A 22,146-nucleotide genomic window follows, 5' to 3' on the forward strand; every position below is an offset into this window, starting at 1 on the left:
TACCGGCGTTGGATGGGGTCGGGAGCGGGGGGGACCGGCGTTGGTCGGGATCGGTGGGGAGGACCGGCGTTGGATGAGATCGGGGGGGACCGGCGTTGGTCGGGGGCGGGGGGGACCGGCGTTGAATGGGGTCAGGGGCGGGGGGACTGGCGTTGGACGGGGTGGGGGGGCAGGGTCTTGCGTTCTGTGTGTTGCTGCAGCCTCCTGAACGGGGAACAGACTTTAAAAACTCTGAGCCCCAGAGAGAAGGCATTTAATCGATTAATCGAATAATCGATTGTCCGAACGAAATAGTGCCCGCCCATCACGTTCAGATAATCGAGGTTCCCCTGTATTGGCTCTCTGAAGTCCCTCAATGAGGTGGTGGTGGGCCTCGAGGCATTGCCAACTGTATGAAGATGTTCCAATGATGTTTTGAATTTTTATTCACTTCCAAGATGTGAGCATGTCTGACAAAAGCAGCATTAATTATCTTTGAGAAACTGTTGCTGAACTAACCTTTTGTTAGCTTTGTAGCTTGTTTAAGCCATTTCAGAGGACAGTTAAGAATCAACTGGGTGATAGCATTCTTGTCTTGGGTTAGAAGGTTGTATGTTGAAGTCCCAGTTCATACTTGTGCACACACATTTGGCTGACATGTTTACTACATATTTGGAGATGCTGTCTTTGGGATAACGTGTCAATCTGAAGACCCCTCTGCAGTCTCAGGTGAACACAAAATCCAACAGCACAATTTCAACGAAGAGCAGGGGAATTGTCTGTGTTGTTCAGGCCAGTATTGTCCTTAATCAGTTGTGGAACAAATGTAGCTGTGAAGAAGTTACTTTTTGTTGAAGTGTTTTTGCCTTGTATTTATCACGACATCTTGCAAGAATACCAATCTAAAGGGAACAATTATTTTTGATATTCTTGTGAAAATGTCGTTTCTCACCATAACAAAACTAATTGTTATCAAGTTGCACACTGTTTGTGGACATTTGCTACGTGCAGATTGACATCTGAGTTACAGCAATGACTGTACTTAGAAAAAGTATTTTATAGCTGTAAATGGGCGATGAGCTGGCCAGTGATCATGATAGGCACTGCAGAAATGCAAGTCTTTTTTTTCTCTCTCCATGTTGCTGTGGGTCAGGAATTGTATCCAGGTAGGGACAGCAGAGCTTCCACTCTAAAGGGCACTGGTGAGCGAAGAAGTTCTGAAGAAGGGTCACTGGACCCAATACATACACCCTACTATCTCTCCACAGATACTGCTTGACCTGCTGAGTTTATCCCACAATTTTTGTTTCTTTCAGATTTACAGCATCCAAGTTGTTTGTTTTGTTTTGGGATTTAATGGACATCAGGAAGCTACATATCCCCATTACTAATACTACGTCTTATTGTGCTGATTTGTTTTGTTCACAGTTGAATTTCCCCAGGTGCTATTGCAGTATTTGAGTTTGAAAGCCCAGATTATTGATTCAGGCCTTTCGATTACTAGCAATACCATGATGCTCCTGTTAAGTGTTATTGAGATGGGATTATAGGATTAGAGCAGTGGATAGGCTGGTACGTGAAAGAAGGACCGGCTTTTTCCTCTAAGAGACACAATTTTAAAAAAAAATGTTCTTCTGATGTGAGCAGTGCTGGCCAGGCCGCCATTTATTGCCATTCTCTGATTGCCCAGAGTAGTGGTTAAGAGTCAGCCAAATTGCTGTGGATCTGGAGTGACAAAAAGACCAGACCAGTCAAGAAGGGTAGATTACCTTTCCTGAAGGACATGAATGAACCAGATTGGTTTTTATGACAATTGATGATGGTTACATGGTCGCCATTGGATAACTGTTAATTACAGTTTTTTAATCGATCAAAAAATTTATCAAACTTACTGTCCATGAGAATAAAGGGGTCCATTCGCCAGTACCTTGAATCTACTGTAACATCCTTAATCTTAACCATGAGGTACACTGGAGCATGATCAGAGATGACAATATTACCAATCGTATAAGATGCCACCAGATCCAGGGTTACCGCAGGGGTCAGAAAAAATCAATCCCCCTGTGACATCTATGCGGATTGGAGAAAAACGTGAAATCCCTACTTGGAGGGTGGAGACACCACCAGACGTCCACCAACCCTAATTCCCCACACAAGCCCAATAACTGTTTAGAGGGTATCGAGGGACCTTTAGGCAACCTGTCTACTGTGGGGTCCATGAGACAGTTAAGATCTCCCCCTATAATGATGTGCCGAGACTTGAGACTTATCGGTTTAGAAAAAGCATCTACCTAGAATTTAAGAGGATGAGCTGGGGGACAATAAACATTTAAAATACCATATTCTTCCCCATTTATCAAGGATTTAAGAATTACAAACCTCCTGTTTGTGTCTTTAACACATTCCAACAATTTAAATGAGAGATTTTTCCTAACCAATATAGCCATTCCCCTACTTCTGGTATTAAATGATGAAAAATAAACTCGGTCAAAGCCATTTTGCTGTAATTTCAGATGCTCCTTGTCTTCCAAATGTGTCTTCCAAATGTAACAAAGCAATATCCACCTTTTCCTTTCTAAGACTCAAGAGTACCTTCTTCCTCTTAATTGGTGAGTGACTTCCCTTGATATTCCAGGTACATCATTTAATCAAATCACTAGCCATAATCTTCTGCAATTACATTTAAATTCCAGAGAGGAGGAACCCGAACCGCAAATTGCTGAGCCTTAGTGTTGCGTGGTCCACCAAATATAAAAACTACATAAACTAAAACCACTACATTTAACAAACATACAAAATTATTAAAAATAAAAAACAACAAAAACCAGAAAACAAACCAACATATAAAGTGCCAATAGCGCTGAGTAGGGGAACTCGCCCCCTGCCCAGAAGGGGCAACTACCCGTCCTGAACTGTCCATAAATAGGCATCTAACCATCTCAACCGCCTTCACTTCTCCCAGCCATCGCAAGCAAAGGCTAAAAAGAATAAACACCCCATAGAATATCAATATAAATAAAAAAAATCCTTTTATAAATAAAAGGGGAAATAAATACCCCACCCATCCTTTGGTTATGTTCTAACTTAGAAATTTAAAATGTACACCTTAACCCCCGCCAGCCATAGTTTGAACCAAATTATTATCAGTATACAAAAAAAGGGGGAAAAACAAAGCTCCAACCGGATTTCCTTCATTTCTTTTACAGAATGATAAACACATACCCAAGCAACAATATTTATACATACTACAATTATTTAAATTAGGTTAGTTTGTCCACAAAGTCTCTTGCCTTCTCCGATGTGTCAAAGAGATGCATGGATCCATCTAAGGTGATCCGAAGCACTGCCGGATATCTCGGAGGTACTGAATCCCAAGCTCCTTCAGTCGTCTCTTGACACCATCATACGATTTTTGTTTCTGGATCAACACCGCTGAGAAGTCCAGAAAAAACATGATCTTAGACCCCTCGTAAATTAGGGCCTTTGGATCCTTCCCCTGGAGTCTGGAAGCCTCCATGACTCTCTCCTTATCCCGGTAATGATGGAACCGCACCAGGAAAGGACGAGGGCGTTGACCCAGACCCGACCTCCGCGCTGCGACCCAGTGAGCCCTCTCTATCTTCAATCCTCTCATGCCAGTCTCCAAGTCAAGGAATTTCAGAAGCCAATCTTCAACAAATTCCACAGGCCGCTCACCTCAGGCAGACCGATGATCCGAATGTTTGTTCTCCTGCCCCTGTTTTCAAGATTATCCACTTGGTCACGCAAATTACGAGCCTGCATCTCCAGGGCTTGGATCTCATCCTTGAATGAACTGGCATCAGCTTCCACCACTGTGGCCTTGTGCTCCACCTCATCCGTCCTCTTCTCTAGATCTCCCAGCTGCTGCTCATGCTTCTCCAGCATGAGAAAGTCTGGAGCCAGCTCCTCTTCAATCTGTTGCTCCAGCATCTCACGAGATTTCAAGAGCTGGTTCACCAGGTCCTGGAGAGTAATCGGCTCCGAGGCTGCTGCAGGCTGAGCTGCAGACCCAGCCTCGGATGCTGCTCCTCCCTTTTTAGGCATGTCTGGACAACTGAAAATACAGGTAAGTCAATTTTTAAATGTTTCTTGGCGCACCACATTCTTTCCAACGCCCCAAGAAATCCTGATGATCTGGGTTGGGCGGGTTAAAGGACCGTCCTGCTCCTGCTGCGATGCGAAGCTCTGCAGTGTGATCTTCTCAGATCGCCACCATCTTAGATCCCCAAGAAAGCTTGTTGTGGATGACCACTCCCCGGAGTTTGACACTCGTCCACTCGTTCCACCTCTGTGCTGTGTATGTGTAGGAGGGCATGAGTAACATCCTGCTGAAGGTCAGTAATGAGTTCCTTGGTTTTGCTGGCATTGAGAGCTAGGTTGTTCTCGGTGCACAGATTTTCCAGGTCTTCTATCTCCCGTCTGTAGTTTGTTTTGTCGCCATCTGAGATTCGAAAGGCTAACATCAGCAGTGGTGTCTTCAGCGGACTTGTAAATGCCATTCGTCTGGTAGTCCTCTGTTTCTATCTACACTGTAGTGACCTACCTACACCTGTAGCTGATGCAAGGGAAAAAATGGATATTAGTGAAGTGAAAGATTATTTTTGTGACAAAGCTTTAGCCAAAGATAGCAATGCCAAGGTTGCAGACTGTTTGGCAATGGCTTCTGTAATACCAGTCTTTCATTCTAGGTAGTTGCAACCAAGCTGTGAACATGTTGATTTGAAAGTAATATCAGCTTTTTTGAGCAGTTTTCAGTCGTGAGTCAAATTCAGAAACCACTACAGTGAGATTTGAACCCTTGTCCTCTGCATTATTTGTTTAACAAAGGCATACATTGTCCAAACTACAGTGGTATAATGTGTACAGATGCAGGTGAATGGATCACTGTCTGTCTCCATGCACATTTGATAGTCTGTAATGTTTTCTTTTGACAAGTCACTTCATTTCTGTGATGCAGCCAAGATTTTAAAGTCCTGTTTTAGGTTTCTTCATTTTCAATGGACTGCTGAGCCAAAAATACCAAAGTTATTGAAGTAATATAATGTAATATGATTTTTCTTTTCCCCATGTTAAACGTAGTGTTAGTTGTAATGCTTTTGCAGGCATATGTAGACAAAAGGAAAATAAGACAATGTCTCTATGCTGTTAAATCTATATTAAATGACCTTTTCTTGTGCTACAGTACACCCAGTCAAACAGATATGCAACATTGCTAAAAAGGTCACATAGCACTTAAGTGACAGAGGTATAAATATAGATTTGGCCTCAAATTTATCAGCTCTGAGTCGAGTTGGCCATTTGTCTGAGAAAAACTGATCCTTCATCTTTTTTTGACAGACAAAGAAAAACAAGAAGAAGCCAAAGGCAGACATGAAACAATTGCAGGAGGAGCCACAGAACTGGGCTGAAGGGAAAGAAACTGATGAAGGTGGGATATTAGTCTTATAGTTCAAGAATATGTTAATGTTGCATTTATTTTCAAATATCTGGGAGTCTTGTTATTTCCCATCACTTTTCCCATGATGGCATCACCTTAGCAAATCAGAGTTGACTAGCTGACCAGTCGGTATCCTGTTCTCCTAAGGTATAATTTATGATCATTTGAAATTTTGCATTCTTTATTTGTCTTGATAAGTACAAGGTGGAAAAGCTTTGGCAACATATGTCTCTTTTCAGTGATAAACTGGTTTTTACTAATTCTTGTGGTGTGGGTGTCACTGGCGAGGCCAACATTGATTGCTTGACCCTAGTTGCTCTTAAGTGGTAATGAGCTGTAGCCTTCCACTGTTGCAGTTGCTTTGGTATAGGTGCGTCCTTAGTGCTGTTATGGAAGGAGTTCCAGGATCCAGAGGAGCTGAAAATGACAGCCCTTGACATCAAAGCCGCATTTCACCAAGTATGGCATTGAGGAGCCCTAGCAAAACCTGAATCAGTGGAAATTAGGGGGAAAATTCTCTGCTGGTTGAAGTCATACTTGGCACGTGGGAAGATGATTGTGGTTGTTGGAGGTCAGTCACCTTAACTCCAGGGCATCGCTGTAGGAGATTCAGCATGTGCCCAATCATTTTCAGCTGTTGCATCAATGGTCTTCCCTCCAATCTAAGGTCAGAAGTGGGGATTTTACTGATGATTGCAGAGTGTTTGGCACCATTCATGTCTCCTCAGATACTAAAGCAGTTAATGTCCAAACGCAGCAAGACCTAGACACTATCCAGGCTTGGACTGAAAAGTGGCAAGTAAGATTCCAGCCACATAAATGCCAGGCAATATCCAACTCCAGTCAAAGGCAGTCGAACCGTTGCCCCTTGACATTCCAAGAAAACCCAAGAATTGTGGTTGCTGGAAGCCAAAAGCAAAAACAGAAAAATCCTGGAAAATCTCAGCAGGTCTGGCAGCATCTGGTGGAGAGAAAACAGAGTTACTGTTCTGGTTCAATGATTGTTCTTCAGAACAGTTCCGCTGCAAGCCAGTCACCATCCTGACTTGGAAATATATTGTCATTCCTTCAGTGTAACTGGATAAAAATTCTGGAATTACCTCCCTACTGGCTTTGTGGGTCTACCTCCAGTGGTTCAAGAAGGCAGTTCACCACTATCTTCTCAAGGGCAACTAGGACTGGAAATAAACCAGTGATATGCACGTCCCATGAGTAGGGAGAGAAGAGCAACAAGTGAAAGAGTGGTGCTGTCGTTGTCTGTTAGGATCGTGTGTGACCAGGAGGGAAGCTGGTGCTATTCCCATGCATCTGCTGCCCATGCCGTTTAAAGGGGGTAGAGATTGAATTTTAATAATAATAGAGTATTTCAATTTAAGTCAGCAGATAATCTAAATTGCAAATCAATTTTGCTTGTAATAATCCACTAAAGATTAACTTTTCTGTGAAGGTTTTTTCCAAAAATTTAAACTTTGCTTCCTTGTTTGTGGATGGAAAGAATCTCTGAAAAACTGTAGTTCCAATACTGTGTGCCAGGCTTCATTGAAATGTACAACTGTGCAAAATTTAAGTACAAACTAAAAATCTAGCTGAAGGACCACAGCGAATAAATAAATCAAGATCTTGGAATCTTCTAGCAAAGCAAATAGCAACTAGTTGGTGGAAAAGTAATGTCATGGGGAATAACAGTAGCAGTGTTCATATTCAAACCCACAGGATCAAATTGAATTGCATTTGCATGATCCTTACCAAATATAATCCCAATGGGTTTATAAGACTATTACTGAGTCCCTAGATATTGGATCTTTTTGGTACGTGTTCCAACATTTCAGCATTTTCCTTCAATATTTAAGGCTAGAATCATGCAACAGTTTATATGGGGGGAAAGCTAAATGAAAGAATTTATTTAACTGCCAACTGTTTGTGTTGAATATTTTAGAATCTCTCTTCACACCTTATTTAGGGTTGTACAAAAAGGATGCCTTGTTCAATAAGGGGTTGTTTGTTTTTGACAATTTTGGAACCGATTCCTGGCAACAATCCCAAGGAAAGTTCATTCTTAAGCTGATGTTTCCCCTGTATGAAATATTTATTCATCTGGTTTCTACTCCTAGGTTAAAAGGGGTAAAAAAAGGTTGATGTATTTTAGAGCCGGAAAGAAAAGAGAGAACTTGTATTGTTCTAACAACACTTTTTATCTGTGCTTACTGCATTAGCAATTTCTTGATTGCCACCAATTTCTCTTCTGTTGCCCTTGTTTAGCTTGTGGAGATCTTGATGTTGTATAGGAGCTGAGTTCAGTCTACTAGCTCAACTGTTCTTCATGTGAGTGTGCAGTTGATAAAGGAAATTGCAATTAGTGTGTCTTCTATGCCCGCAGGATGTCCCTGCACACGGGACATTAAGCCACTTTTGAAGTGTACTGACATTTAAAGACAGAAACTAATTCAAAAAGTTGTTTTCATCTAACAATAGTGACCAGGAGATTTTTTTTCTCTTCTGATGTTCGTTGAAGTTTAAATATTGTTCAGCACACCAAGATCAGGTGATAAATAAAAACCGAAAGAACTGCAGATGCTGAAAAGCAGAAATTGCTGGAGAGCCATAATGGGTCTGGCGGCATTTTTGGAGAGAAATCAGAGTTAACGTTTCAGGCCCGGTGATCCTTCCTCAGAACTGACGGTGGCTAGAGAAAAGTTGTTTTTTATGCACAAGATAGGGTAGTTGGAGTAAGGAGTAAATAATAGGTGGAGATAGAGTCCAAAGAGGGAGGAGAACAGTCAGACAGACAAAGGAGTGGTTAATGATCAGCATGGATGAATGAATAGCTTAGTTGACAATTACTGGCTCTAGATTGGTTGTATGTAATAGTAGGCAGTGTGATAACAAAGCCTGCTGTGTGGGGGCTGAGGTAAAGACATAGGCGAAGGGGCCTCAAACCCTAAAATTGTTGAAGTTATGATAGGGGTTAAACCCCTCTGCTAATTTAAACCCAACACACACAAGCTCACCTCACGCTATAATCGGTTAAATTTTGAGAGGCAAAGGACTATCCCAGAGGTCACTATTTCAAGTAAAAATTAACAATTTTATTCTTTAAGTCCAACAGAGAACATTAAAACAACCACTATTTACAACTGTTTTCTCTTAAACATACCTTTCACCTCTCTCACTCTAATACTGGTCTAATTTGAGAAAAAAACCCCAATGAACATTAAAAAAAATCACGTTTTAAAACGAGCCATCTTTGCCGATTTTCCTCTGTAGATTTGCCCCTGTGTTTTCCTGGGTCATCTTTTCTTCGGTCTTCTGCTGCACAACTTTTCTCGTGGACTAATACCTTCCAGAAAAGTATTCGGCTAGCAGTCTATACTTGTGGGTGCTCTTTGCTGTTCTCCCCCTAACAGTTCAAAATGTCCGATTTTATACTGCAAAACATTGGATCGTTTCATTGGTTTGATGTCATCCCAAATAGTAAAATTCAAGTTCGGTTGGATTTTGGTATCTGCGATATAATTTAAACCGATTGGTCGAATGTGAATTTGTTTTTGTTCCATGACAACACAACTCCAGCTATTTATTTCAACCAGGTGTTATATTTTTAAATTGTTCCAAACACACTATGCTTTCAGTCAGTCCTTGCTGGTTTCCTCTCCCTCTTAAAACTACAGTACGTACCTACACCTTTGTGACAAAGTTAAAATTGAGTTCTGAAGGCTATGGAGTTCCCAAGCTGAAAGTGAGGTGCTGTTCTTCTGTCTTGCGCTGGAGCACTGCAGCAAGCTGGAGACATTTGTTGGCCAAAGAACACGGGCAGTAAATGCTGGCCACGTTTCCCACATCCCATGAACAGGCTTTAATAAAATTGTGCTCTGTCCTGAAGTGAGTCATAAACTCTAAGGCTGGAGTACCACACGCTGAGCCGCAGTCCTGAACTGAAGGTGGCACAGTTGCAGCTAACTTCGTATCAATTGAATTCCTGTAAGCATAGGTGTAAGATGGTGTACGTCAGTGGTCATTTTTTTTTTAAGAAAGAAAATATATTTTCAATTGAGAAGAAAATATACCTGTAAGCTAGTGCATTCACTGAAATATTTCTGCAAGTTGCAGCCAGTCAAGTATTTGTTTTTCTGATCATTTCAAAGTAAGAGACTAAGTAACAAAAATGTCTTTTTAACACTTCGGTCAGCTAAAGTATTTATTCACAGGGGGATTTGTAATTCTTGCCAAGGTATATATTCATAAATCCACTTTTCACTTATGAAGATTCAAGGAATACAACCATGTAGAGATTAAACATTTTTTCATGAAGAGCAATTCAGCTGTAACTTGGTCAGTTAAATCTGATTAAATTATTAGAAGATCAGAGGTGATATGTTTTTTTTTAGCAGCACTTGTTGTCTGCTGTTCAAGGTGAGCTTTTCAGGAAATGGCAGAGGAATCTGGTAAAATTGATCTTGGATATGGATCTCAGTGAGCCAAGCAGTTGGTCGACAGAACAATCAGAATTGGCCACTTCTTTTTTATCTCATACAAAGTAGAGCAAAAGTTGACCGTTTGGCCCTCTAAGTCAACTCCACTATTCAATAAGGTTGTGGCTGAACAGTTTGTGTTTTGAATTTCACATTCCCATCTATCCTGATAGCCTCTGATAGATTCTTGTCAGGCAAACAATCATTCACTGTTTTCAAAGTAGTCAACGGTCTCACTTCCACCGCCTTCTAAAGCAGAATCCCAAAATTGCACAGTTTTCTAAGGGAATCAGATTTCTCTTCATCTCTGTGCTCTCGACCTGTATCATCTTCACTTCGGTAGCAAGAGCAGGAAAGTAAATTATTTGGTGATATATTGAGAAAGGAGGAAGTGCATCTGGATCTGGTTGTTCTTCTACACCAGCTGCTGAAAGTAAGCATGCAGATGCAACAGACAAAGAAAGCGAATGATTTGTTAACCTTCATATCAAGAGGATTTGAGTACAGAAATAGTAATGTCTTCCTCTGAGAGAGATGCTTGATCAGTAGGGGAAATCAAGGGTTACAAAGGAAAGTGGATACGAGGAATGTTGGATCAGCCGTGATCCTATTTGGTGGAGTAGACTTTAGTGCCAAATGGCCTACTCCTATTTCTATTTCTTATGGTCTTATTGTACAGGATCTTAATAAGACCTCACATTGCCTATTATGTGCAGTTTTTCTCCTTATCTGAGGTAGGATATTCTGGCTATGGAGGGAGTGCAGCAGAGGTTTACCAGACTAATTTCTGGTATAGCAGGACTTAGTTATGAAGGGAGGCTGTATTAGTTAGGACTACCTTCACTGGAATTTAGAAGACTGAGGGTGAGATGGAGGGAGCCTGTAGCAACCTGGAAAACTCTAACCGGAGTACTTGGGGTAAGCACAGGATGTTAACGATGAATGGGGAGCCCAGAATCGAGGTCGGAGTCAAAGGATGCAGAGTAGACCATTTGGGACTGAGATGAGGGAAAATTTCTTCGTTCAGGGAGTGGTGACCCTTTGGAATTCTCTGCCACAGAAAGCAGTTGAGGCCAAACATTCAATGTTGGCAAGAAGGAGTTTGATTTAGTTCCTAAAGGGGTCAGGGACTGGGGAACAGGGGACTGAGTTGGTTGATAAGCCATAATCATAGTGAATGCGGAGCAGGCTCAAAGGAATGAATGGCCTACTCCTGTAGCCATTTTCTATGATTCAGTGCAACGCAGAAGATTTGTTCTTAATTAAGATGTATTCTTGTCAGTTAATGATCCCTTAGGTCTTCTGTTAATTTACTGCCTTCATGATCTGGTTCAGTTAGCCAGGTGTGCTCTGAAAGATCATCCCCATGACAGTAGTTCAACTGAGCAGAAGACCCCAAGTGCAGCACACACCCTTCCTCATGGGATTCGTCATCCATTTAACAATTCTCTCACAGAACACTTCATCTCCATCAGTTTTAAAATGTTCCTTATATTATGATTCTAATTATGTTATTAATTAATGTCATCCCTCTTTCTTGTAGTGAATGTTATTTTGCTTATAGGTTCACCCTAATTACAGCTAAATCTTCCAAGTTTCAAATTAAATTTGAGTTTTCTAAGAAGTTGACCCATGTCATTTGAATGAATCAGAGTTTTCCAATTATGCAAAGATAAGTGGCGTAGCAAGTAGTTTTGCTGAAAGTATAAAATCACAAGGAAATGGTGACAGATTAATGAATAGGAAAAATGGCAGCAAATGGATCTCAAAGTTTGCAAATGTGAGACCAAACAAAAATGGATAGAACAGAATATTTTTATATGATAAAATCTGGATACAGTGAACACTCGAATAGTCTGGTGGGTTGGGGGTGTAATGTCCTTACAGCTTCCCTTGTGGCGATAGTATTGACCTTAAAAGGAGTGCAGTATAGATTTACCAGTGTGATATTCAGAATGTGGTTAGGTCATTGAATATTTTTAAGACCAAAATGGATAGATTTTTATTGGGCAGGAAATCGAGGGTTATCAGGGATAACAGGGAATGTGGAATTGAAAAGGCAATCAGATCAGCCTTGATTGCATAATAGTGTGCGTTCAAGGAGCTGAAGTGCCTACTTGTCCTATTCTTATGTTTATATGTCAAGTTTTGTCCCTTCCACAAATATCCCCATCCTCAATAATGAGGGCAATGCATTGCAAAAGAGAAGGCTGAAGTGTTTGCAACAATCTTCAGCCAGAAGTGCCGAGTGGTCACCAGCATTACAGATGCAAATCTTCAGCCAACTTAATTCACTCCACATGATATCAAGAAACAGTTGGAGTCACTGGGTACTGCAAAGACTATGGCCTCTGACAACATTCTGACAATTGACATACATGATGATGTGTGCTCCAGAATTTGTCACACCTCTACCCGAGCTTTTCTAGTTCAGCTACAACACTGACATCTACCCAACAATGTTGAAAATTATTCAGGTATATCATGTGTACAACAGCAGGTAAAATCCAACCCAGCCAATTACTGACCCCTCAGATCACTCTTGATCATAAAAGTGATGGAAGGTGTCATCAACAGTGCTATCCAGCAGCACTTGTCAGCAATAACCTTTGGTTTCCGCCACTCGATCCTGACCTCATTGCCACCTTAATTCAAACATGGACAAAAGAGCTGAATTCCAGAGATGATGCGAGAATGACTGCCTCTGTTATCAAGGCTGCTTTTGACTGAGCGTGGCATCAAGTGTGGAGTCAGTGGGAATCAGGCAAAACCTGGTTAGAGTCATTTCTGACACAGAAGGAAGATTGTTGAGATTGCTGAAGGGTAGTCATCTCTGCTGCAGAATGTCTCTATTGGACTTCCTCAGAGTAGTATTGAAGGTCCAATCATCTTCAGTTGCTTCATCAATGACTTTCCTTCCATCATAAGGTGAGAAATGATGATGATTGCTCAATGTTCGCACCTTTTGTGACTACTCAGTTACTGAAGCGCTGCATGTCGAAATGCAGCAAGACCTGGATAATGTCCAGATTTGTGCTGAAAAGTGGTAAGTGTTGTGACTGAGGAATAGCAAACCAACCAAATTCACTTTGTAATTGCAACACAGTAGCAATTAAAACATCTAGTGACCCTCAAAGTTGCTCCATTGTTCCTGACCAGACTTGTAAAAATAACAAATCTTGTAAGTTCAGCAAAAATGATCAATTTATTATTAAGAATGTAACTTTAGCAGAACACACACAAACTGCAAAGCGGTCTAATCAACATCCACAATTAAAGCTCAGTCTTTTTTGAATATTAATGTCACTATGATATGGACAGAGACAGACAAACAGACATAGTTGAGGGACAAATTTTAGAAAAGGCAATAAAAGAATGCCAGGTCTTCATGAAATCCTAGTACAGGCACATAGGACTGTACATGTGGCTTGAACTCTGAAGTCAGTGGTCAATACAAATAACTTCCACAGACTGCTAGAGACATACTTATGTCACAGTAGGAATTCTTTTCTCAGAACTTTCAACAAATCATTTAGTGGAGAATGACTAGAGAGAGCAAAGCAAAGTAAACTTTTCTAGTCCAGCAGCTTCTAAAGCAAACTTGTCTCCAATCCAAAATCCCAGACACTACCAGTTTACACTTTGTTTTCTTTTTTGTTTTAAATATGGTCTATCGTTGGCTGGCCATAACTGAACCTCCTTTATTTGACCAATTCAACATCCAGCAAACTGCCAGTCCCTCAGTGTAACAACATCTCAATGATAAATGGTCTGCAGTATCATCAGAGCAGCAATTAACCTGAATTATCTTTCCAGGGTAGTTCCCATGAGCAAATATCAGACTTTTAAGAGCAAGCTGCTATTCATAATTCAGTTATTGACTTCAACTCAATTCTAAACAAAAAGAGAAAAATTAAAGCAAAATAATGTTCTCAAGACAAGTAACATTTGTGCAACACCGATGCTAGGGAATGATCATCTGTAACAAAAGAGAATCTCAACATGGTCCCTTGTAATTCAATGGCATAACTATCACTACATCCCCTATTAACAATATCCTGGAGGTTACCATTGACCAGAAACTGAAGTGGACTATATTTATAAAGGAGGAGAAAGTGAGGACTGCAGATGCTGGAGACCAGAGTTGAAAAATGTGATGCTGGAAAAACACACAAGGCCAGGCAGCATCCTAGGAGCAGGAGAATCGACGTTTCGGGCATAAGCCCTTCTTCAGGAATGTAAATTATCTATGTATAAACTGCGACTACAAGGTCGAGTCAGGGGCTAGAATTCTGCAGCTCCCAGGTAACTCCCTAGGAGAAAGTGAAGACTGCAGATACTGGAAAGTCCGAGTCAGAAAATGTGTTGGAAAAGCACAGCAGGGCAGGCAGCATCTAAGGAGCAGGAGAATCAGCATTTCAAGCAAAAGCCCTTCATCAGGAATGAGGGTGGGAGCCTTGGGGAGTGGAGAGATAAATGGGAGAGGGGATGGGGCTGGGAGGAAGGTAGCTGACAGTGCGATAGGTGGATAGAGGTGCGGGTAAAGGTGATAGGTCGGAGGGGAGGGTAGAGCGAGGTGTAATCCCGGTAGCTGTGGGAGTTGGTGGGTTTGTCGAAAATGTCAGTGTTGAGTCGGTCTCTCTTGATGGGGATGGAGGTCCAGAAAAGGCGGGGGGGGGGAGGGGGGTGGTGGTGGTGCCTGAGATGGTCGAGGTGAATTTAAGGTCAGAGTGGAATGTGTTGGTGAAGTTGATGAACTGTTCAACCTCCTCGTGGGAGCATGAGGTGGCGCCGATTCAGTCATCAATATAGCAGAGGAAGAGGTGGGGAATGGTGCCGGTGTAACTGCGGAAGATGGACTGTTCTACGTAGCCGACAAAGAGACAGGCATAGCTGGGGCCCATGGCTACCCCTTTCGTCTGGAGCAAGTGGGAGGATTTAAAGGAGAAATTATTAAAGGCGAGGATCAGTTCAGCCAAACGAGTGAGAGTGTCAATGGATGTGTACTGGTGGGGACGTTGGGCGAGAAAGAAACTGAGGGCTTGGAAGCTATGGTCATGGCAGATAGAGGTGTTTCGGGACTGGATGCCCATGGTAAAGATGAGGCGTTGGGGGCCAGGGAAATGGAAGTTATGGAGGAGTTGGACAGTGTGGGTGATGTCCCGAATGTGGGGAATTCCTGGGCCAAGGGGATAGAACGGTATCGAGGTAGGTGGAGGTGAATTCGGTGGGGCAGGCGCAGGCCTAAATGATGGGCCGGTCAGGGTAGTCAGGCTTGTGGATCTTGAGTAGGAGATAGCACCGGGTGGTGCGGCGTTCCTGAACTGGGAGATTGGAACCTGTGGATGGGAGATCCCCTGAGGTGATGAGGTTATGTACGGTCTGGGAGATGACGGTTTGGTGATGGGAGGTGAGGTCATGGACGAGGAGGTGGTAGGAGAAGGTGTCTTCGAGTTAACGCCTGGCTTCAGCGGTGTAGAGGTCAGAGCGCCAAACTACCACTGCACTCCCCTTGTCCGCTGGTTTGATGAGCAGGAGAGTCGACATTTTGGGCATAAGTCCTTCATCAGGAATGTGGTAACTCCCTCCCGACTTCCTTAAGCCTGTCCATCACCTACATGTCACAAATCAACTGCCAGTTCCTCTCCAAGCCACTTACCATCCTGACTTTGAAATACATTGCCATTCCAGGGAAGTTACTGGGTCAGAGTTCTGAAACACACTAATAATATTATGTGTACCTACGCCAGATGAATTGCAGCAGCTCAAAAGGTCTGTTCAACATCTCCTCTTGAGCGCAACTAGGGATGGAACTAAATTCTGATCCAGCCAGCATTGAGCACATCTCTTGAATTTTACATGGTTATTAGCGAAATCAGTAATGGTTACACGGTTGCCATTAATTCCACGTTTTCATTAAATTTAAATTTCACCATCTGCCGTTGAGTTGACCCATGACCCTAGAGAATTAACCTAGGGCTCTGGATTACTAGTCTGGTGACGTTATCGCTATGCCGCTACCTTCTCAATAGCATGGAAGCAGAAGAACTAGCTTAAATGAACAAACTAATTTTGCGGTCCAGTTTGAAGTGAAATGGCACTAACCTCCTGAGTGAGGAAGGAATTTGTGAAGAGTTTAGTAAGGACTTTTTTTAAAGAAAAATTCTTATAGTGGTGATGTTGTGTCGAAACTAAATAACTACACTTCCAACTTCGCAGTTAACAAAATTTAATTCTAACTGATGCACCAACATACTTTATTTTTAAGGGGCTATTTATTTAAAATTCTTAAAACATTTTTTTGCGTTATATTGTTATGAAGGTATAGATGTGTACTGTACCTTTGAGAGAAAGAAGGAGGAAGCTCGCAAGGACTGGCTGAAAGCACAGAGTGCTGAACAAGATAAAAATGTAATACTTGGTTGAAACATATAGCTGGAGTTGCGAGGCCATGGAACAAAAGCAAATTCAAATATGGTCAAACAGTTTAAATTATGCACCTGATACCAAAATCCAATTGAATTGGATTTTAGCATTTTTGTGACATCAAACCAATGATTAAGATTAAGATTAATCCTCACAGCACCAGGGTCCCAGTTTCGCTTCCAGCCTCTGGTGACTGCATAAACTCCACGCAGACAATCTCCCCGTGTCTGCATGGGTTTCCTCCGGGTGATCGGGTTTCCTCCCACAGTCCAATGATGTGCAGGCCAGGTGAATTGGCCATGCTAAATTGCCCATATTGTTAGGTGCATTAGTCAGAAGATGCGCAGGTCAGGTGAATTGGCCATGCTAAATTGCCCGTAGTGTTAGGTGCATTGGTCAGAGGGAAATGGGACTGGGTGGGTTACTCTTCGGAGGGTCGGTGTGGACCTGTTGGGCCGAAGGGCCTGTTTCCACGCTGTAGAGAATCTAAAAGATCCAATGTTTTGGGGTATAAAACTGGACATTTTGAACAGTTAGGGAGAGAACTGCCAAGAAAACCAACAAGTATAGACTGTTAGCTAAATAGCTCTCTGAAAGGTACCTGTCCGTAAGAAAAGTTGTGCAGCAGAAGAGGAGGCGACCCAGGAAAACCCAGAGAAAAATCTACTGAAGAAAATCAACAAAGCTGACTGGTTTTGAAATATGATTTTTTTTTTGTTTTGTAAATCTTAATCGGTGTTTATTTTTGGGCCAGTATTGTAGAGTGGGAGGTAAAAGATCAGTTTAGGAGAAGGGAGTTGTAAATAGTGTTTTTAATGTTTTCTGTTGGACTTAAAGAATAAATTGTTAGTTTTTATTTTAAATAGTGAAATCTGGGATGTTTCTTTGCCTCTTGAAATTTAACAGATTACAGTACAAGGTGAGCTTCACTGTGTGTTGTGTTTAAATTAGCAGAGCGGTTTACCCCGTGTCGTAACAATATGTACAAACTCAAACTAGTGTAATTTGCATTCCCAAGAGAAAATGTGCTTGTTATTTTGGAATGTCATATTCACACTACTGTCTTATGTTCCTGCAGCAGTAAATCTTTCTCTGAAGTGTGAAAGCTCATAACCCAGTGTAAGGTGGTGTTTAAGCGCTCAACATTAGCACTTAACACTTTAATCCAGTCACAGGCGAACTAATCTAGTCAGATGTTTCTATTGAATTTGATTTGTATTGCCTATGATCTTATTTTTCTCCTCTACTACAGAATCTACTCTCATGATCCAAAGGACCATCCCCTCCTCCATATCTCACAACTACACTCCTTCCCTTCCCTTCCCTCCCACCATCCCTTGAGTGCAGATCCCCACTTGTGGCTGAGAATTATGCATTGCATTGGATGTGAGGTCAGAGGCATGATCTGTAAGGGTCATGGAATCATCAGTTAATGCATCTTAAAAATAGGCCATTTAGCCCATTATGCATGTGCCTGCTGTTTGAAAGGCTATTCATTTAGTCCTATTCACATACTTTATGCAAACTGCTGTTTCCTTTTCAAGTCTTTTATAATTCCTGTTTGAAAGTTACTGTAGAATCTGCTTTCAGTGTTCATTCAAGTCGTATATCCCAGATCATTAGGCACTGGTTGATAATGTGCTTCTTCCACTGAACTAGTAATCCAGAGTCCCAGGCTAATGCTCTGGGGATGATGGTTCACATCTGGTGAAGTTCAAATTGATAATAAAATTGTAATATCAAGCTAGTCTTGGCACTGGTAACCGTGGTAGCTATCACCGATTGTTTGAAAAATCTCTTGTGGTTCACTTCTGCCCTTTGAGAAAGGAGATATGTCATCCTCACCCATGTGACTCTAGACCCGCAGCAATTCCTAACTGCTGGTAAAAGGTAAAACAAGACATTTAAGGGCACTGAGTGATGGGTAGCAAGTTTTGCCTTTGCCAGCACGCATGCCACAAAAGAATGCAAACTACACCTGTTGAATTTGATAGGTTTTTATATCTTATTTTTACGAGTCCTCTTCAATCTTTGCCCTGTGGTTACTGCTTTTCTCCCTCTTTTTTTTTTTAAGTCTTCCCTTAACTTTCTGTGCATTAAATTTAATCTGTACGATATCCTCTGTCTATCCTGTCACCTAAAGTATACTGCTGTGCACCTTACCACATTTACAGGTATTTATGTCATCTGCAAACTTTGAAATTATGGCCCCTATGTCCAAGTCAGAAGAATAATGTACATCAGAATGAGTTGTGTGTACTATTCTCGGAAAACCTGCTGCACATTACCCTTAAACTGAAAAGCAACTGGCATCTTGAGCAATGCACTTTTTTTTTCTCTCTGACATTCCTGTGGAGTGTCAGTCAGGATGAAATTGGGAGTGGGACTTGAGCGTGCTGCCTACTGATCCAGAGTGCTACCCATCGAGACACATCTAATAGCTGTCCAGCCTTGTGATTACTTCTTACACCTTAGCTATAATCCTTGTTGAACACGAGTGGCAGATGTGATATTCTCTATTCCATCTCTCTAATATGCTACACATCTCTTTCATGTATCCCAATACTCATGAAATGAAGACTTCACAACTCCATTTGATTTCACCTGACTCTTAACATGCTCTTGCAACAATACAACTCCAGACTGAGCACCTTGTTGTGAGCGACACTTTCACCAGTTATTAACAGGTTAAAATATGTTGAATTTTAATTTTGTTGTACCATTTTGCTGAGGGAGTTATTAGCTTTCTCTTTACAAGAAAAGTAATGAGAAAGTAGAGATAAACCATTTTAAGATTATGCAGTGTTTTAAACTGACACATCACGTGTCTAAACCAAGTTATATAATCCAGTCACTTCGAATGAAACAGTTTGCTGTTTGGATCAATACTGTTAATTGATTGCATTCCGACACATGATAAAGGAATGTTACGATTTTTGCTGGCATGGATTTAGGTGTAGAATCAGATAAGTGAAATGTCTCCACTTTTCGGCTCGCTGTATTACCAATGTTGGGTGAAATAAAGTTTAACAGGCCTCATCACAGCATCCTGACAGTGGTACAGTATTGAAGATCTGGTGCACTATGCCACATTGACTGAGTTTCATGCAATCATAAAGTGATGCAGCACCATCAGAGACCATTGGCTCAGTGTGTTTGTGTCAACTCTCTGAATAAGCAAGCTAATTAGCCTTCCTTCACCCTGCCCTTTCTGTCAGCATACAGTTTCCCCTTTCTAGTAATTTTCCAGTTCTCTGTCTAAAGTTACCATGCTTTTGAAAAAGGATGGTTTTTGCTTCAATTATTAAGCTAAATATTAACTGGACTTCACTTTGGTTCTTTCACAGGGGCATGGGAGACCAAAATCAGTAGCCGGGAAAAACGACAACAGCGCAGGCGTGACAGAGGAATAAATGAATCTCCCTCCGTTGATTCTAGTCTCCCTGCAGTTGGATCTGAAGCTGTTCCTGCACAGCAACACACAATAGCCTCAGCTGGGCTGGGCCCTCGAAAGACCAAAGGGGTAGAAACTGCAGGTTGGTTAGAAAAGGGAGGACTTCTGTTTTCTTTGTATTCCTTCTTGGGTTGTGGGTGTCTGGTGCCAGTGTTTTTATATTAAAAAGTAGGCCCCTTGAAGCGATTTCAATTTTAATGTAATGCTCGTGAGAGTTTGTACTTGAGACCTAAGTCTTTGGCTTCTTGTGGTGCCCCTGCCTCTTGTCCAGATTCAAGTCCTACCTCCAGGGTCATGTCACAACGTAACTGGGCAGGTTGATTAAAAGCCTAGAGAGATGGGTCACTATTGTTTATAATTGAGTGATTGGGTGTTTTGTTTAATAGTAATGTTTGGATTTCTAAAATAAAAAAAAACCTGAGATCTTCCCCAGTAGCTAGTTGGCAGCTGGATAGGGAGAACATCCAGAAGTGAAATTGATACTCGCACTGAATTACAGTTTAGCAACTAAATAATTAAACCTTGAATTGTCATCACTGACCTGATTTACTATGTGGATGTTGCTGCGTCAGACATCTGGAAAGTCAGCATTTGTTGATTCTTGATCCCACCTTGAACCGAGTGGCTTGTTTGGCCATATCAGAGATAAGTTAACAATTAACCATGGTGTGGATTTGGAGTCAAATGTAGGCTAGACTAGGTAAGCACAGCAGATTTCCTTCCTTAAAGAACGTTAGTGAACTACGATGCCAGGACCACTCCCTTATTGGTGAGAATTTTGCTGCATGTGTTCCTCCTCCATATGTATTTTGCAACTCAGGAGTGTGTGCAATGAATTGATAATGTTGGGCACTAATTTCAGGGCTCAGTTGTTGCAATAACATTTTATTAATTATGCCCTCCCAGAAAGCAATGTCTCTAGAATCATCTTATTTGTAAAGGAGCAAAGACTTGATTTTGTGCAGTGGTTTTCATGGCATATTGAAGCACATTGCAGCCAGTGAATTAGTATGGAATGTCTAGTCACTGTTGTAATGTAGGAAATGTGGCAGTCAATCTGTGTAGTGGAAGATGCCCACAAATGGCAATGAGAGGAAAAACTGCAAGCCTGGTTTTATTTTATGTGGTGTTGATTGAGGAATGAATATCATTGATGACACTGGGGATAACAACCCTGGTCTTTTTTGAAATCATGCAATGGGAGCCTCTCCATCCATCTGAGATGGCAGACAGGCCCACAATTTAGTATCTAATCTGAAAGATGGTGCCTCTGACTGTACAGGGCTCCCTCTGTAATGCATTTGGGATTGAGAGTGTGGTGCTGGAAAAGCACAGCAGGTCAGGCAGCATCCAAGCAGCAGGAAAGTAGACGTTTCAGGCAAAAGCCCTTAATCAGCAATGCATTTGGGGTGTCAGACTCAATATTTATGTTTCATTTTCTGGAGTAGGACTTGACTCTAAAGTTTTCTAAGTTAGAGACAAGAGTGTTACTGATCCATGATTGGTGCTTTCTTTTAAAGCAAAGAGTTATATCAAGTTTCAATGATAATTGTCTCTGCCTTATTTGAATAATAGTTACCAGGGGTCAGTAATTACCAAAAAATTTGAGTTAGCTCCATTAGATTGGTCCTAATTTAGGTCAAAAATTGCTATCATCATAAGACTGAAACCTTTGTAGAAGCAGATTAGTTTACTTAACTTCTAAACTAGTTATACATATTGAATCTATTATTAGCAACAATCAGCTTGACATAGATTTCTGTTGCAAAATGAATTTTAAATGTCTCTTTGGCAAAACAGTAAAAGCAGCCACTGTTTCAGGCCGAATCAATTTTCTGGCAATTAATAAGGCTTGTTGATATGTTTTTTTTTCTCTTCAAAGTTGCTCCCGGGTGGGGTGAACAGCTAACAGTGAATGGAGGAAGCTGGTGTGATATCCCAGTGAAACTGCCCACTCAGATTAATGCAACTAAGGATGATAAATGGCGACAAATCCCAGTATTGGCAAATGCAAAAAGAAGCCCGGATCAGCCTGCCTGGGGCCAGGAAAGCAGTGATACCAATGCAGGGTCAAAAGAATGGGCAGTACCCTTAGTTGATAAGACTTGGAGTGAGCATGCACTTTACCCCAGCATTGGTGAGTGTTGAATTGTGTGTCTCTTAATTGAAATATACTTAAATTCAACATGAGGGAGATTGAAATAATTAATTCTTAATAAGATTGAAGATTTTTATATGCCTGTCATTTTCTTCAAACTAAACCTTTGGCTTTGTCAGTAAATGTTGATACTGATTCATAGTACAAAGGATTTCTGGTTTTAATTGCAAACTCATTAGATCTCAGAAAGGATAATACTTGA

General features: G+C 41.4%; 1 protein-coding gene across 3 annotated transcripts in view; it reads left to right on the plus strand.

Annotated features, from left to right (window-relative positions):
- The window catches only part of LOC122548828 (protein LYRIC-like), an 81,408-nt gene that overhangs the window by 20,800 nt on the left and 38,462 nt on the right, over positions 1–22,146 (plus strand). For all 3 annotated transcript variants that reach the window (XM_043687643.1, XM_043687645.1, XM_043687646.1), the window contains exons 3-5: positions 5,338–5,428; positions 19,680–19,868; positions 21,669–21,923. In XM_043687643.1, coding sequence (XP_043543578.1) covers positions 5,338–5,428; positions 19,680–19,868; positions 21,669–21,923 — 535 coding nt within the window. The remainder of the gene's footprint in view (positions 1–5,337; positions 5,429–19,679; positions 19,869–21,668; positions 21,924–22,146) is intronic.

The sequence above is a fragment of the Chiloscyllium plagiosum genome, chromosome 4, assembly GCF_004010195.1.
Source record: "Chiloscyllium plagiosum isolate BGI_BamShark_2017 chromosome 4, ASM401019v2, whole genome shotgun sequence".
In the NCBI taxonomy this organism is placed as follows: Eukaryota; Metazoa; Chordata; class Chondrichthyes; order Orectolobiformes; family Hemiscylliidae; genus Chiloscyllium; species Chiloscyllium plagiosum.